The sequence below is a fragment of the Nannobrachium achirus genome (assembly GCF_963921795.1).
Source record: "Nannobrachium achirus genome assembly, chromosome: 18".
NCBI classification, from domain to species: domain Eukaryota; kingdom Metazoa; phylum Chordata; class Actinopteri; order Myctophiformes; family Myctophidae; genus Nannobrachium; species Nannobrachium achirus.
The window spans coordinates 17,759,670-17,778,100 of record NC_137825.1 but is presented as its reverse complement, the minus strand read 5'-3'; the positions used below and the strand labels follow the sequence as shown (position 1 = coordinate 17,778,100).

General features: G+C 42.8%; 2 protein-coding genes across 3 annotated transcripts; both read left to right on the top strand.

Annotated features, from left to right (window-relative positions):
- LOC308303505 (kelch-like protein 23) lies at positions 1 to 13,663 on the top strand. 2 transcript variants are annotated; one of them, XM_080747887.1, is made up of 12 exons: positions 1 to 67; positions 1,234 to 1,469; positions 3,103 to 3,231; positions 4,087 to 4,278; positions 5,176 to 5,322; positions 5,787 to 5,934; positions 7,658 to 7,807; positions 8,899 to 9,030; positions 9,190 to 9,378; positions 9,991 to 10,119; positions 11,548 to 11,719; positions 11,814 to 13,663. In XM_080747887.1, exons 2-12 carry the CDS (start codon positions 1,245 to 1,247, stop codon positions 11,950 to 11,952), a joined length of 1,752 nt encoding a protein of 583 aa, XP_080604013.1. In that variant the 5' UTR covers positions 1 to 67; positions 1,234 to 1,244; the 3' UTR covers positions 11,953 to 13,663. The 2 variants fall into 2 exon arrangements, with proteins under 2 accessions (XP_080604013.1, XP_080604012.1); XM_080747886.1 differs by having other exon boundaries at positions 3,103 to 3,237.
- Positions 13,664 to 14,684: 1,021 nt separating this feature from the next.
- Positions 14,685 to 16,937, top strand: LOC308303340 (cysteine--tRNA ligase, cytoplasmic-like; the record flags this gene model as incomplete). The annotated part of the gene is made up of 1 exon (XM_080747696.1): positions 14,685 to 16,937. One exon carries the CDS (start codon positions 14,685 to 14,687, stop codon positions 16,935 to 16,937), a length of 2,253 nt encoding a protein of 750 aa, XP_080603822.1.
- Positions 16,938 to 18,431: the final 1,494 nt, after the last annotated feature.

The window sequence follows — 18,431 nt, the reverse complement described above, 5'->3', positions numbered from 1 at the left end:
CCTGACCTGTGTGGAAAATAATCAAGACGTCCGGAACATCCAGAAGAATCTCCGTTGTTCAAGCAAGGTAATGAAACAATACGCGTTAGATTGTTGCATGTTGCAGAACAGAGGTAGGAGGAGGAGGAGGATAGTGGCGAGAAAAAGAACTTCTGGGAACTCAGATTGGAGGAGGATTGAACTTGTGTATTTACTTTCAGCCTGTGATAAGTTTACCTTTGCAAGTATACCGATTCTTATGGTATGGGGCGACATAACTGCGCATAGCCTATAGCTATTAAACTAAGTACGGTGTAGTTGATTTCCATGTCAAGAACCTCCACATTTATTGTAAATTACTTAAATGTTTAAACTGTAGTGTTCCTCATTTTGGTGGGGACCTCACAGGAGCCCACTTTGAGTGCTAGTCTGGTGTATTTGGGTAAACTGTTAACATTAATTAGGCTAAAACATTGCTTATATCTTGGTGGCATATTTCTTGGTGTTTAACTAGATATAACTCAACTTGAAATCAGTCACCTAGACTCCTAGAGTTTGATAGACATCTTATCAGTTTTCAGCTTGTTGTTTGGGTGAAATCCATTTGACCTAATACTACTGGAGTCAAGCCATCCGACTTTGCCAAACGGGAGGTGAAGTGAGCCATCATTTGAGTGCACTGTGTCACAGACACACTATTACCTCCACGAGTATTCTGTTCGATACAATGATACAATCGTCACCATCTGACAACAGGGACATGCTGGGCCTCTGATTCGGTCCGGGAAAAAGAGTTAGAGAGGCCCTCATTGCTCAAGGGCGCGAGGGAGAGTGCGACGGCCTGGTATGATGAAGCAGGGCTTTGCTTAACGAAAAAATGTACAAATTTGAAACTTGGAGATACAAGGTTTCTGCCCGACAGTGACGATTTGCTTTGTTGGCCGACCAGCCCCCAAAATGCAACGAAGACAGTCATTTTATTTTATTTTTTTTCCTAATTTCTGTCCCTGCGGAAGTTGTCCCGTTTTTCCCAATGGCCAGCACGTCCCTGTCTGACAATCATCTCCACCCCCTCCTATGGTCCTGTGTGAGGGGGTCATGTTTTTATTTTATTTTATTTATTTTATACCGCTTCATAGTATGATCGCTTCCATGTGATGTTGTTACACTGTAGTTTCTCTCCGCAAGTATTCTATTCAACGTGTAACATTCGTTATCTGACCATTTATTCCGTCCTCTCCTACTGTCCTATAGGCTGGTCTAACATGGCTTCCTGCTCCGTGGATGTTATCAGTTCACCCTTGTCCTCAGTGGCCCTGGAGAGTGAGGAGGACTTTGTGTTTGTGGGGAACAGCCATCCCAACAAGCTCTTAGAGGGCCTGAACCGTCTTCGACTCAACAATGTTTTCTGTGATGTGACTCTGTGCTGCGGGGGACAGGAGTTCCCCGGCCATCGTAATGTACTGGCCTCCTTTAGCTCTTACTTTGAGGTAAATGTATAGTATCTCACTACTGCTGTATCATCTCATTTCGAGGTGGTTGTTACAACACAGATGGCTTGGCTGGTGCTGCCCAGATTTAGACAGGAACTATATCGAGGGCACTCTTGCCTATCCCAATAAGACTCAGAGAAACATATGGAGTTTGATAGAAATGAGCTCTGTCTTCATTCCAAGTTGTAACAGAATTCAGCAGAACACACAAGCAAACAGCTGTCTCCCACTGAAGTAGACACAACTTGATATTGGCACCGACTGCCCTTTTTCCAATCTGACATACAATATTATAGTGAGGGAGTGAACTAAAAGGTTAAAAAGAGTGAATAAGTGACCCCCGTTTATTGGTTGTTGACCTGTTTATCCTACACCCGTATTATCATTAATTGGCCGGTCACCTACAGATGTCATCTTCTCGTCATATCTCTTGGCCTTCCCTCAGGATCTTATTACTGCCCATGCCCTCGTGCCAATTCATGTGCTGTTGGGTACTTTTTGGAACACATCTGGTTTTTCTTAACCCGTCGCCGGGTGTCTTGTCTTTCCTGCTCCTCGCTCCCAGGCATGCCTAGGATGCTTTCGGGCCTGTTGTAATCACACCTGTAGTTTGTCGACTGGCCTCTAGGGCTTCAAAGCTTGGTTTCCTTCTACACAATACGCGTGATTCCTAAACCCACCAGGATTGAGTTAAGACCCGCCTCCTCTCGATAATCTTAAGTATGAAAGTGCCAATTGAACGTTAGTGCTGCTCGCTCAAGTGCAAAGTACCTACTCCCTACTGATCCATTATAATACACGCAGCATAATAGGCCCAAAGCCATATCCAAACCATAACAATTTAACTGATAATCAGTAAGAGTTTTTAATTTGAGCACAGTAGTGACAAATTAATAGCTTTCTCAGTACGTTTTTCTCTTTAGCAAAGTTACAAAGTTTCCCCTTTATTAAGCACAGTACAATTAAGTCAGTTTCAAGTTTTTTTAGCACAATTTATTTTGAGCACTGTAGTGAGAAATTGATAGTTATGCATTATGCAAATGCAGGCTTTTCTCAAGTACAAGTCTTCATGCCTTCATGCCACTCCTGGAAGTCCTCGCGTTTCCGCGAGGCGGGTCTTAACTCAAGCCTGGTGGGTTTAGGAATCACGCACACAATACACCTCTCTTCCTAGCCAGGCCCAGCGGGGTGCCATGGATATTTCTGACATGGCCTTTTACACATAGCTTGATCAAAGGGTTGATTGAACCAAGACCAAGGTGGTGTTGCTCACACCCGAGCCAGGCGCGACCAGCCAGAACAGCGTGGAGCAATACACTGCAAACACAATACAATTTAAAGATCTCTCACTACAGGGTCCTTACCCTAACCCTAACCCCACAAATAAGCAAAGACTACATTAGACAGAACAATACAACAAACAAATACATAAATGGTTACATGGATGTATTTGTATAAATGAATACATTTATTTACCTTGTGCTGTCAAACATTCAGTTCTACCTTGGCTTTCATGTGAAGTGAATACCATACTAAATCCTAACAATTAATTGTTGACACATTGTAATCAATTAAGAAAATCCTAATCCATAAACACTAAGCCAACCGTTCACCTTTTCAACCTGCACAGGCAATGTTTACAACAGAATTGATGGAGTCCAAACAGGAAAGCGTCTCCATCAGTGGAGTTGAACCTGAGATGATGGGCTTGTTGTTTAACTATGCCTACACTTCAGAGGTGGTCATCTCCACGTCAAATGTACAGGTGATGTGTTACCATCAGTCATAAACCATATTCATTGTCTCCTATTTTGACCAGCATGTTTGCTTAAAACCCATTTAGGCATAGGATTATTGAATGCTTTAACTGTTGAAAAATAGCAGATATACAAGCTCACGAGCTTGTAGATCTGCTATTTTTGAAAAAGTCGTGAAAATGTGTGCAAATCTTTGAATATATGTATTTTCAAAGCGAATGTTTGTAACTAAAATTTGGCTTCTGGGGGGGTCCCTGGAACTAGGGTTGGCTGGCCCTCTTTCAGATGTTGTCATGTAGATCGGTACACAGTATCTCTGTAGCCTTTAACCGAAACGGGTCTTTCTTACATTGATGCTCCTACATATTATCATGCAAGCACCAGAAAGTTACTTTCCATCCCTCATATACTGTGTGCACAGTGCACACCCCATAACCCACACACTGCACATCATTTCGGAGCTCATATCTTTGAACGGGTAAGGACTAGTAAATATAATTTTGGGGGTCCTTCACATGAAAAAGTTTGAGAACCACTGACATAGTAGTCTCTCAAGAACAGACTAACTGGGCTCCAGTTAAGTGAAAAGGACCTTTTCTTTGATGATGGCTGGCCAGATTGCTGACATAGAAACATAGGGTTTTTCAAAAAGTCTTAGAAGGATTCAAAAGACACTTATCAAATTTTCACGATTTTTCAAAAATAGCAGATCTACAAGCTTGCAGCGCGGCACTCGGTGCCGCGCTGTGAGCTTGTATATCTGCTATTTTTCAATAGTTAAAACATAAAATAATGATACACAATACAGTGTACCCGTTCTGAATGGCTTAAAAACATATTTTGTTGATTTGGTCTAGGCTCTGCTAGCAGCATCACACTTGCTGAATGTCACGGCAGTTCAAGAGGCCTGCTGTCATTACATGGAGCGTCACATGGACGAGAAGAACTGTGTAGCGATTCTCGGCTTGGCAGAGACTTACTACTGTGAAAAGTTGGAGAAACGCAGCATGGATTATATTATTGAACACTTCAATGACGTCTACCAGCAGGTCAGAGACTGAGGCCTCCATCTATACATACATTTTAGAACTGCAGCCAGCGGTATTTATTTGTTTGTCAGACAGGACCAAATGCAGCACTCCAATTGGCTAGGACTGATCATGTGGCACACGGAGTTCTTAACCGGAAGTGCGTCCGGCGGTCAAATATGTCCGACCGGAAACGTGCTGCGGCACAATAGTTCCGCCACAATAGTCCCCCCCCCCCCAATTTTTTTTTTTAACTTTTCTTTTCAAAAAACTTTTTTTTTTTTCAAAAAACTTTTTTTTTTTTTTTTTCAAAAAAAGTTTTTTGAAGTAAAGAAGCGGGTGTGGACTCTAGATGTGAGCGGCCCGAAGGGCCGCGAACCTCTAGTTCCATACATTTACCAAGTTTTTGAGCGGTGGTCACACCGTCTCCATAGCGTGGCCGTGTGTGTATCCGTGTGTGTGTGTGTGTCTGTCTGTCTGTATGTAGCCTGTGGTGTATGTAGCCTGGCCGCTATACCTTTTCTGACCACACATGTTAAGGGAGGGGCGCTGTTGTTCAGGCCAGCTAGGCACACTCACACTCACATTCACACACACAAATACACACACGCACGCACGCACGCACGCACACACACACACACACACACACACACACACACACACGCAGCCTCCACCGCTCGGTTCACACAAGTGTGATTTTTTGTTTTGTTGTGACTGTTGGTGGTATGTGTAATATAAAATATTAACCTTATTTTATTTCCATTACTTGACTTGTCTGAGTTGTCTCCACCACATTTGTGTAGAAATATTTAGTCATTGCTCAGTAATTTGGTGAATATTATTCATAATATGTCACATTATCACATGTGTCCTTTGCACCAAACAAACCACCTATCATGTCCCTATTTATGTCCCTAGGAGGAGTTCCTCTCTCTGTGTGTGGACAGACTGATACAGATCCTTGCCAGTGATGATCTCAATGTGCCCAGGGAGGAGACAGTGTTTGAGGCAGCCATGATATGGTTAAACAAGTGTCCTAGTACCCGCAGACAGAGCTTCCAAAAGGTAACAGTTGTTAAATAAATAAATAATAAATATAAAGTGTTGAATATTATTAATATATGTATTATAATGTTGTAGGCCAAGTCTGAAATCATTTGCTGTTGTTGTAAAGGACCTCTGCTCTTTAATGGCCAGGGGTGAACTTAACCTCGTAAAGCAGCCTCTTCCTGAAATTCTGATAGGATTTCTAGCGAGCAAATAGAATGTCGCTCCAGGAAGTTTACAAGGCCATGTTGAACTGGGCATCTGCCTAAATATTGAATCAAGCAACTTAAAAACTGTTCAGGGTGTTTATAAAAGCCTGATTAGACGATAAAATGACCAAAAGGCTTTTTGAAAGTGAAATAACCCTTTAACTGTAAAACAACGATTACAGATATCTGTGAATTTGAAGGGCAATGTTTAATGCTGTTCACCCAATATCCAGTTAGACTAGAAAATACTTGGTGTTCTATTTGATCTTTAAGGTGCTAGAGAAAATCCGCCTCCCTCTCATCAGCCCCTCGTACCTCCATGATGTGATAGAGAGTCTGGATGTGGTGAAGGAGTCCCAGGGCTGCCAGAGGCTCATCTCTGAGGCCAGGAACCAGGATGTCCTCCCACGCTGGTCCACAGGTACCCTGCTGTCTCACATATCGTCACTGTCGGGCAGAAACCTCGTATCTCCAAGTTCCAAGTTTGTAGTTTTTTCACCAAGTAAAGCTCTGCTTCATCATACAAGGCTGTCGCACAAAAGTAGTGAAAACAGCCGATCTACAAGCACACAACGCCTCGCACCGCGAGGTGTTGTGTGCTTGTAGATCAGCTGTTTTCACTAGTTTAGTTCATTTTTAAAATGATAAATACAAAACGAACGGTCTTGGACATACAAGGTTTCCACCCGACAACGACGATATGCATGCATGTTGCAACTGGTGGTGGAAAAAAATACATAACGTTTGTTTTTTCACTGCTGAAACAAATACCTAGCAAATACAAATATACCTCCTCAAATGTATACCCAATAAAAAAATATTCGGATTAATTTCTTTGGTGCATCAAATGAGTACCTGAGATGAATAACAGTCCAAGTCCGTATTTTAACATTTTGGATAAAAACATTTTTTTTGATTTACCAGACTGTAAACCACAAACTAGAAGTTTTTAATTTCTTAAAGTCTTAATGTACTCCCCCCCTCATTTTTTTGAGTTAGATTTTTTTACTTAACTCATATATATTAGGAAGTATAAGACATTATACTTATGGAAAGTGGAAAAACAGTATATCTCCAGCTATATCTCCAGCAGTTTGTGGAACAACAGTCTCTAAGTCCGTACAAACAATATTCAGCAGACAAAGGGAGCCGATAACATTAAAACAGACAATTAAACAAAATGAGGGGGGAGTGCATTAATATTTTAACAGATTAAAATGACTAGTTTGTGGTTTACAGTCTGGTAAATCCAAAAATACATATATAATAAAATAATAATAATATGGACTTGTCTCAGGTACTCAATTGGGGATTTGCTATTTTGTGTTAATGATGATTATAGAATAATTTATAATGCATGGGCTAATGTTTTGCGTTTTCAGAAGGGTTAAAACATGCAGCAGGCTACATACTGTATAGTGAAAACTGCAAAGTCTGACAACCAGACCTTTAAAGGTGTCAGACAGCGGTAAAGACCCGCCACACACTCGTAGCTGCCGACGCCAATTTTATTCAGGACCAAATAACGACAATAAAAATACAGCGATGCTGCCTTCTTCAGAGCCTTAAGTGACTGCCATGTTATTACCCTTCGGTAGTTTTTTACCTGATCAGGAAACGTACTACAAAATTGGCCAATGGTTTCCATGCCCTCCTTATAATTTCAAATGTTTTCAGTTTTCTCCTCACTAGCGACTGCTAATTGATGCTATCATAACCTTTCACCTGCTCACACGATACTGTACTGTGACTAGGGCTGTCACGATATGACATTTTACATGACGATTAATTGTCATTCAAATAATTGGCGATTAGCGATTTAATTGTGTTTTTGTCGTTGATAATTACATTTCTGTTTGGCTTTTAGGCTTTGAAGTTGCATATGGTAGATATGACACATAACCTAAATATACAAAGAAATTACTGACATATTTGACAACTTTATACTTAAAAAAGAACATTGATAGTGGAAATAGCCGATCTACAAGCGATGCGACGCGTTGTGAGCTTGTAGATCTGCTATTTCCACTATTTTTGACATGGAAACGATTATGACGATTATGAAAAATAATCACGATTATGTCAAATAATCACGATTAGACGATTATGTAATAATTGTGACAGCCCTAACTGTGACTGTCCAGTGCCCGAGGTCATAGTGATGGCGGGGGGAGAGGATTACGACGAGGAGGAGAAGATTGACACCGTTGACACCTTTGATCCCCTGGCAAATCAGTGGAGCACTTTGTGCCGTCTCCCTTTCGCTGTCAGCAGGCACGGTCTGGTTGTGTCAGGTGAGGAACCATCTGAGTCACAGTAGATAATAAAACTTGAATTACTTAGGCTGCTGGATCACGTCACTCTGTGTTATTCTTTTTATTTGCTGCTGGATCGTAACTTTATTTTCTACTCCATTCTACTCTGGTCTAACCAATCGTGTACAGAGACATTTTTTAACTCTGCCCGGGTAGCTCAGTCGGTAGAGCTCTCGCCTTTGCACCGCAAGGTCATGGTTTCGATTCCGGGCACCGCCAACTCAACGTATGAGTAGCGCGGCTTGGCAAGTCGTGCGGCAAGTACTGGGAGCTGATGGTAGGTGTGGCGCTCCACCTCAGCAGTCCATCTCCCAGGGGTCTAGCGCATTGTAACGGGGACGGAATCCCGCGTGTTACCGGCTGATACCGACAATAAGCCACTCCCGACCTACTTTTGCAGTGAGGAATTAGTATGAGCAACGCCAGGCTAGGTTGTGTCACCTTTGCTGTTACCTTCCACTGTGTTTGTATCGTTCCAATGCACATTTTTTTTACCATTTACCACTTTGGTTGTTGCGTTCCAAAAGAGGAGACGATTAACAGGAAAGTTCCTGAACTACGACACCTACCGGAATCTAGGTATATTATCTTTTCAAGTCAAAATGCAACAAAACACAGATAGAGAGAGAAAAAACTGCCATGGCTCACTGGAGTTTTCAGTTTGAACCTTTTAATTCACATTTTAAGGGCTAGCTCAGTTGGTAGAGCTCTCACCTTTGGACCACAAGGTCATGGGTTCGATCCCGGGCACCGCCATCCCAATGAGTAAGTAGCACAGCTTGGGTACGGCAAGTACTGGGAGCTGATGGTAGGTGTGGTGCTCCACCTCAGCACCATCTCCCAGGGGTATAGCAGCGCATTGTAACGGGGACAGACTCCCACGTGTTACTGGCTGATACCGACAATAAGCCACTCCCAACCTACTTATTTTGAGGTCTGAAAACAACACACTGGACATATTTTGGTGAATTTCTTGGCTTGATGCGTGATAAGTGAACCATTTAAATTATAGAGAAATAGAGGGAAAATTAAGAACAACTTGTTTAAACTGTACTCTTCTCCCACCTTAGGCTCTACTACTCTGTATTTGTCCGGAGGAGAATTATCAGACGGTTCATTCAGTAGGCAGATGTGGCGGTACGACTGTTCCCAAGACTCATGGTCGGAGTTGGCCCCCATGAATAACGCCCGCATTGACCATGGTAAGACTGTCAAACCATTGTGGTTTTCAATTTAACTCTGTTTAGGAAAGACTGCTGAAGATGGTTGTCTTGTACAAGAAGAGGCTGTAGTCGTGTATAGCTCTAATTATCATGCCCCCCCCCCCCCCCCCTTCCTTGCACACCTCGTATGGTCCATAGGCCTGGTGATGCTGGATGGCAATGTGTTTGCAGTAGGAGGCGCTGATATGCACGACATGCGCGTGGACTCGGTAGAGCGGTATGACCCCAGCACCGACACCTGGCAGCTCTTGGGGACTGTTGGCGTACCAGAAATGCATTCCATCCTCCCTGGAATGGCCGTACTAGATGGACTGATCTATGTTATGGGTATGTAACAGGATAATGCGTTCAGTCTACTTGGTTTCATGAAGTTCATTTATTTTTGTAATGTATCTAAAGCAGGGGTCTTCAACAGGGGTCCTCAGAGTTACTGCAGGGGGTCCTCCAAATCTTTGTGTGATAGAAACCTTTTCTCCTTTTCTATATTAACCACTTAAACCTTAGCCTCCATATTCTGAGAACTTTAGCCAAAAATAGCCGATCTACAAGCTCACAACGCCTCGTGCTTTGTGAGCTTGTAGATTGGCTATTTTCGGCAAAGTGGTTTGGTGTAGAGAGAAAAAAGAGCAGACTAAGTACAGAGTGAAATGTCAAGTCATGTATTGACGATTCAAGTGGTGAAATATGTATCTGAAAAACACAAATTGACATGAATCCAAAATGATGATTTTGCTGCCAAACTATATGGACTCTATGAGAAGGTTGTGGGGGTCCCTGCTTCATCTCTCGCTCAACTAAGGGGTCCTTGGCCTGAAAATGTTGAAGACCCCTGATCTAAAAGCACAATGAAAATGTCCATAAACCTTCTAGTACTAGTATGTTATTCGTTCTCCCATTGGCAATGAATAATGTTTACCATGTGTCCTCCTGTCCTCCTAGTTGGCTCTTGTGAGAAAGAGGTGTACACGTACAACCCTAATTCATCTGTATGGACAGAAGTCGCTCCTAGGCGGGTAGAGCGTTCTGGTTCAGCCGTCTGCACTCACAAAGGAAAGATCTACGTTCTAGGTATCGTACTTGTTTTTAATGTTTCTTGGTCAGAACTAGGAATGGGACGATAAACGATATTATCGTTTATCATGATAAAAAACACGATAATCGTATCGTGAAGATTTAATTTATCATGATATCGTCCTCTGTCATGCACTGGGATGAATTCATCTTTTATTTGCCGAGCTGCATACCACTTGTCAGGGGATATCTTTAGAAATAGTGTCAAATCCTGGAATAAATTCCTTACCAAAAAAAATCTTCACCAATGTGTTTGTAAAGGTGTCTAGTAACACATCTCACAAAGGCTGAAATTCAGTTTCCCTAGGAAAATCTTTGACAGCTAGGGTAATTCTGGGTCTCATTCACTTACTATACACTATACTATAGGGGAAAAAATCACTCCCAAAAAATATGCTTTAAGTGGGATGTGAGGGGTCTAACTAGCTGTTTTTAATTATTCTGAATCCATTGCAAGCATTTATTTTGCACCAAAAACATTCCTTGGGCTAGAAATGGACCCCCATACCACTGTGAAAAGTGATGACTCATCACTAAACCATCATTTTATGGGCTGTTTTTAGAATAATTAAAAACACCTAGTTAGACCCCTCACATCCCACTTAAAGCATATTTTTTGGGAGTGATTTTCCCCCCCCCCTATAGTAAGTGAATGAGACCCAGAATTACCCTCGCTGTCAAAGATTTTCCTAGGGAAACTGAATTTCAGTCTTTGTGAGATGTGTTACTAGACACCTTTACAAACACATTGGTGAAGAAATGTTTTGGTAAGGAATTTATTCCAGGACTTTTTAAGATATCCCCTGATTATAAACCCTCTATATTTGGTAAAAGGCACTTATAATAAATACGTACATACTACGTCTTTTTTCCCACTCTATCAAATGTCTTTGCCAAAAAATTGCCGATCTACGAGCTCAGCGCCGATTTACGAGCTCAACTCGTAGATCTGCTATTTTTTGGCAAACGTTCCACCCCAGTATTCCCCAATAATGGATTTTGATTATCGGGATAATATCGTGAATCGTGAATTATTTTTGTCACAATAATCGTGATGTGAAATCTTCTTATCGTCCCATCCCTAGTCAGAACCAGAATACCCTTCCCCTCGGAACCCTTACAGTGTTTGTTCAGTAACAGGGTCTCCCTGTCTCTCCAGATCTTTAATAAAGGGAAAATACATTGTCTGTCCTGTGTGAGTTGTATCTCTTGATTGGATCAAATTGGGAGTCAGATAAAATCGGTACAGTGACAGGAAAATGTTTCTTCTCAGTACCAAAGAGATGGAGAGACAAGGAGACTCTACTCTATAGCAATGCAGAATATCAGAATATAGACCATAGAGCTATTTAACACATATTTTAACAACTAAATATAATCCTTTCCTTAAGAGTCTCTATCCTGTTAATTCCTTTTTATCTATAGGTGGCCGTACATCTGCCAAATATACGAACAAGGTTGAGTGCTACAACCCAGAGACCAACCGGTGGACAGTTTGTGCCCCCATGAAACGGAAACGCTGCTGGCCAGGTGTGGCTGTGGTGAATAGAAACATATATGTAGTAGGAGGGGAGGATACGGACTGGCAGACGTTCAGGTAAGAGGCTTTTTCTCCCTGAAAATATGTGAAAAGGTGACTGTTTGTAAACGCCAGATGTTTATCTCCTGGCTTTTGGTCTCTCTTCCTTTAGTAATATCGATACCATCGAGCGGTACTGCGAGGAGACGAACACCTGGGAAATTGTGGGGGAGATTGCCTCTCGTGGCCGTCGTGGCCGTCGTGGGAGTCTCAGATGTGCGTCTTTCAGGATGAGGAGGGATGAACATTGAATCTACCACAGGTGATGCCCTAATGAACCGAGGGTGACAGAAGACAGAAACACTGTGAAAGGGGATTTATGTCACTCACTACTCCACCAGATAATAGGGGTTGAAGAACTCAAAACTAATGGGGAAATGGGAGGAGGACTTGGGTCAGAATATTGATCAGAGAGAGTGGACCACCATTTGCATTGATGCTCATTGCATTGATAACGTATATTATGTTTTTGGTCTCCAAACCTGTCTTTCAGGACTAATGCAATTCAAAGTATTAGTGATATCACCACGGTCACAATTCCAATTGAGCCAGTTTGTGTTATCAACATACCATTGATCAGTTTTTGAAGGAGACCTTTTTTTCTTATTATTTTTCTTATTTTTTCTTTACTTTTCCATTTTTATTACATATATTTTTGTGTTTATGTTGGGGTGGGTTCTTTTTGGTTTGGATTGTTTTGATTTTGGGTAATGTTGTTTTGAACCAATTGGAAAGGTTCAGCTTAGGTGGTTCAGGCCCTCGCTGCGCGTCCCATTGGGAGGAGACCCCGTGGCAGACCAAGGACCCAGACGCGTGTGCTCGTTTCGTCCCATCTCTGTGCAGAAGGGTGGGGGTGTGGCCTGCAATTGGGTCCGGGAGGCGCCTTACCACAGTTACATCGGAGGTGCGTTGTCTCTTGCGGGCGCTTGAGCAACAGGAGGCACCACGGTTGCCCACACACCCCCACCCTTGTGCACAGACCTGGGAGGAAACGAAAGGTCACGGACCAGATGGGGGGGTTTATATCTCCACATTGGCCTTGTAATGCCTCGGGATCCCCCAGGAAGAAGTTACTAATGTTGCTCTGGAAAGGGAAAGTCTGGAAATCTCTGTTGGAACTGTTACCCCTGCGACCCGATTCCGGATAAGTGGTTGAAGACAGATGGATTGTTTCTGTGTAGAAACCTTGTATCTCCATATTTCAACATGTTTTTTTTTTGGTAATTGAATGCCTTACTTTGTCATGAATACATTTTGTTTTGAAAAATCATTGTAATTCATGAAAATGTTGCTTTTTTGGGAATGTTTTGAAATAATTCAAAACAAAGTGTCGGCAATAAAACATAAAGGGACCCACAAATGGGTCTCGACCCAGACAGTGTTTTGGAACTAATGTTCTATTGTGTCAAACCTGCCCTGTGTGCAACCATCATCCTTCAGTAGGTAATAGAGCCCCCCCCCCCCCCCCCCCCACAGTGGGAAGGAGGGGGGTCACAGTCACATGCTCCCTGACAAGGACCAGGAAGCTTCTAACTGAGCTAGGGAACAACTTTGTGCCAAGACTTTAGAAGGCCCTACACAGACAAGGTTTAACTTGTGAGTTTCTTTTTTTGCAGCGAGGACAAAGGAATATGAATCCATAGAAACTGTGATCACTGAGAATCCTCAGTCATTGTCTTGCCGGTTACAACATTATTACTGAAGTCAGATCAGGTGTGATCTGGTAGTTTACTTGACAATGTGCATTTCTCCACAATTATACTGTGACGTTCTTCTGCTTTACTTAGCTATGAGTCTGACCATAACCGTATTAGACAAATGCCTATTTTTGCTTTATCAAAACACGCTCTATAGCCAAATAATTGAAACTTTACATCAGTATTTTTGTCGACCAGTGGAAAAAGTTGACAAATTGTATGCTTTGTTTTGTGACTTGTAGTTTGAACCCTTGCCTTTTAATGTCTGTTTGGAGTCTTTTTTTTTTATTATCTTTCTATTTTCTGTCTAATAAACATGTTGAGTTCAGTAACCCATTAATAGTCTCATTTTCCCCAAAGGGAAAGGAATGAGTGAGCACAGCATCAGGGCTGGCTTGCCAGGCTACTAATCATAATGATCATGTTTAACCACTTGAAATAATGCCCGTTTTAATATGCAGGTGTGTGCTGTAACTGGCTCTAATCGTAATTCATGCAGCAAAAAAAGTGTTGAGGGCATTCTGAAAATCCCAATAAGACTCAAACGTGGTGGAGTTTGATAGAAATGAGCTCTGCCTTTATTCCAAGTTAGAACAGAATTCAGCAGAATGCACAAGCCAATCTGAGTTCCCAGAGGTCCTTTTTTCCGCCACTAGTTGGTGAAAATTCAGTGAGTACAAAGTTGTAGACATCCAGGCACTCGAATGCCTTCAATTTCAACCGTGTGAAAATGCAAGGTGTTTCAATAAGATACTCGTGAATATCTGGCCATTGGAGTGCTGGCCATTTATAGCCCACTGACGGGTAGAAAGAGAAAACGGGTCTGGCAATGATACTCCATTTTTTTAAGGTCAATTTGGTAGCAAGCATAAACCTGCCTGTCGACCAGAGACAAGCTGTCAAAATATGTAGACATTATCAGGAAATTAGTAAAACGTCTTTTTCATCGCATAAGCATTACACAAGTCTTAGTTTAGGCCGTCATAAATAATCCATTGAAAGACCATTCAAGCGTACCGCGTTTCTGCGGCCAGGCTGCGCGCGCATGTCAGCTGACGTCACTCTGGCGTGGACCATCAACAAATCAGAGTTTGTCATCTCCATGACAACAAACATCAACCCTATAAATAAACAGGCACACATGAACTGCACTACAATAGAGAAATGACTCGTCTTATCACGGAAAACAGCGAGTGAGAGGAGAATATGCCCAGGGATAAAGCAGAGGGAGGAAGGAACCGGCGACGTGGAAAGAACGAGAAGCAGTAACAGTAACTCATCACACAATGTCCAGCTCTCCAGAACAAGTGAAAGTAAAGCGGGTACAGCCTCCATGGTCTGCGCCGGCGGGGACACCGGTCCCTCAACTCTGCCTGTACAACAGCCTGACGCGGACCAAGGAGCTGTTCATCCCACAGAATGGGAACAAAGTGCTGTGGTACAGCTGTGGGCCAACGGTGTACGACGCCTCTCACATGGGACACGCCAGGTCCTACATATCTTTTGACATTCTGCGACGGATACTGAGAGACTACTTCAGATATGATGTCCTGTATTGCATGAACATCACAGACATAGATGACAAGATCATCCGGAGGGCCAGACAGAACTACCTGTTGGAGCAATACAAGGACAAGAATCCTGGAGTCCAGCAGATTCTACAGGATGTCCTTAGTGCCAGAGGGCCCTTTCAGGCCAAACTGGAGGAGACGACGGACCCGGATAAGAGACAGATGCTGGAGCGCTTGGATGCTGTGGTCAGCGCTGCTCTTAAGCCCCTGCAGGAGGCTGTGGAGAACCGCGCCGCCGCCGGTGTCCTGCAGTCTCACGCCCAGGTGTTACTGGAGGCTGCCAAGGACCTGCTGGCAGACTGGTTGGACGCTCGGTTTGGAAGCCAAGTCACTGAGAACTCCATCTTCTCCACTCTTCCTAAATACTGGGAGGCAGAGTACCACAGAGACATGGAACACCTGAATGTACTTCCTCCAGATGTTTTGACTCGGGTCAGTGAGTACGTGCCAGAGATTGTGGACTTTGTGAAGACGATAGTCTCAAATGGATATGGGTATGAATCAAATGGCTCGGTTTACTTTGACACCATGAAATTTAATTCCGCTGAGCAGCACTCGTATGCCAAGCTGGTGCCGGAAGCAGTCGGTGACCAGAAGGCTCTACAAGAGGGAGAGGGAGACCTGAGCATCTCTGCAGACAGGCTAAGCGAGAAAAGGTCCCAGAATGACTTTGCTTTGTGGAAAGCCTCCAAGCCTGGAGAGCCGTCATGGGATTCTCCCTGGGGAAAGGGGAGGCCAGGTTGGCATATTGAATGTTCCGCCATGGCTGGCTCCATCTTGGGAGAGTCCATGGACATCCACGGAGGAGGCTTCGATCTCCGATTCCCCCATCATGACAACGAGTTGGCTCAGTCCGAGGCTTTCTTTGAGAATGACTGTTGGGTTCGTTACTTCCTGCACACTGGCCACCTGACAATCGCAGGCTGCAAGATGTCTAAATCTCTCAAGAACTTCATCACCATAAAAGATGCCCTGGCAAAGAACACAGCTCGCCAACTGCGACTGGCTTTCTTAATGCATGCCTGGAAGGACACTCTGGATTATTCCCCCAACACAATGGAGTCGGCTGTCCAATATGAGAAGTTCATGAGCGAGTTCTTCCTCAATGTGAAGGACGTGCTGCGTTCCCCCACTGACCTCACAGGTCAGTTTGAGAAGTGGGAAGCAGCAGAGATGGACCTGAACAATTCTTTCTGTGAGAGGAAGTGTGGCATCCACAAGGCTCTGTGTGACAACATAGACACCCGCTGTGCCATGGAGGAGATGAGGTCACTGGTCAGCCTGACCAACAGCTACATGGCCAGCAGGAAGAGTGCCAGGCTCACCCCCAACCGCCTACAAGTGCAAAGTATTGCTGTCTATCTCACATCTATGCTGAAGACATTCGGTGCCATTGAAGGAGCAGAACCCATAGGATTTCCAATGGGGGGGAAATGTCAAGGCGTATCCCTGGAGAGCACTGTGATGCCATATCTGACAGTGTTGTCAGATTTCAGACAGAATGTCCGGGAGATTGCCAGAGAGCAAATTGCCAGAGAGCTGAAGGTGACCAAGTTATTGCGGCTGTGTGATGCGGTTCGTGATGACATCTTACCTGAACTGGGAGTGAGACTGGAAGACCATGAAGGACTTCCTACGGTGGTGAAACTCGTCGGCAAGGAGACGCTGCTGAGAGAAAGAGATGAAAAGAAAAAGATGGAAGAAGAGAAGGAGATGAGGAAAGAAGAAACTGCTAGAAAGAAACTGGATCAAGAGATGGCTAATCTTGAAAAAATGAAGATCCCTCCCTCTGAAATGTTTCTCGGTGAAACCGACAAATATTCTAAATTTGACGAAATGGGTTTCCCCACTCATGACGTTGAAGGAAAGGAAATCAGTAAAGGGCAGACGAAGAAGCTACGCAAACTCTACAAGACGAGGGAGAAACTACACAACGATAACCTTCACGTGAGCCAGAATGGCAGCTGAGTGAGTACACTGCAAAATACTGCCTCTTGGTTTAATTTTAGGCCTATAATTATTGAATGCTTTAACTATTGAAAAATAGCAGATATACAAGCTCACAGCGCTGCACCGAGTGCCGCGCTGTGAGCTTGTATATCTGCTATTTTTGAAAAAGTTGTAAAAATGTGTGCAAATCTTTGAATATACTGTATGTATTTTCAAAGCGAACGTTTGTAACTCAGATTTTGCTTCTGGGGGGTCCCTGGAACTAGATATTTTGAGATGGGGTCCGTGGCAAAATACATATCATTTTGGGGGTCCTTCACATGAAAAGGTTTGAGAACCACCGACATAGCATAGTAGTCTCTCAAGAACAGACTAACTGAGCTCCATTTAAGTGAAAAGGACCTTTTCTTTGACGATGGCTGGCCAGATTGCTGACATAGAAACATAGGTTTTTCAAAAAACCTTAGTAGGATTCAAAAGACACTTATAGAATCGGGTCAAAATTCTAATTTTCACGATTTTTCAAAAATAGCAGATCTACAAGCTCGCAGCGCGGCACTCGGTGCCGCGCTGTGAGCTTGTATATCTGCTATTTTTCAATAGTTAAAGCATAAAATAATGATACACAATAATGTGTACCCGTTCTAAATGGGTTAACTCTAAGAGTGTCAAAGTGGAACAGTGTGGCCCCACACTGTGGGTGTGGGGTGCATTTTGGCACTCTGCAGAAAGGTTATTATAGTTCATGAAAACTAATGAAATAATGAAAACAAAAATAAAGAAATTTTTAAATTAGCTAAATAAAAAAGATGACTAAACTGAAACTTTATTGTGTGTTTACAAAACTAACTAAAACATTTACAATTATTATAGACAAAATGCCCGTAGTTTTAGATGTTCTCGTTATCAGCAGTAACTGAATATAAATATTTTTGAATGGTCTCTTTTGTTGAGTTTTATTACACCATAGGCCTACTTACTCTAACCTTTCTTAATCCTTACTGCAACTGATAAATAACCCAAACTATGAGTCCTAATTAAAACTAAGTCACAAAAATAAGAACTAGCAAACCCACTCTAAAAACGAATTGGAACTGAATTAGAAAAACAGTTGTCAAAACCAACTAAAACTATTAAACTATAATGAAAAATCCCAAACTATTATTGCTCTGCAATCTATGTTTGCAGTGTATGTGCAACAGTTTTTAATCACCTGTGAGTTTTTTTTCCTGTACTGCCATATAGTGGGTTTTAATGGGTATTGTTAGAAACATGTTTGGATTGTAAATTCTAATTCTGTATTTTCCAGGGGTGTGTGTGTGTGTGTGTGTGTGTGTGTGTGTGTGTGTGTGTGTGTGTGTGTGTGTGTGTGTGTGTGTGTGTGTGTGTGTGTGTGTGTGTGTGTGTGCGTGCGTGTGTGTGTGGTCATTTTTAGATAAATATAAAACATCTTGAATACTTTTGATATTTTTAACATGTATATTTACAGGTCTATCCCCCCAAAAATAGAAT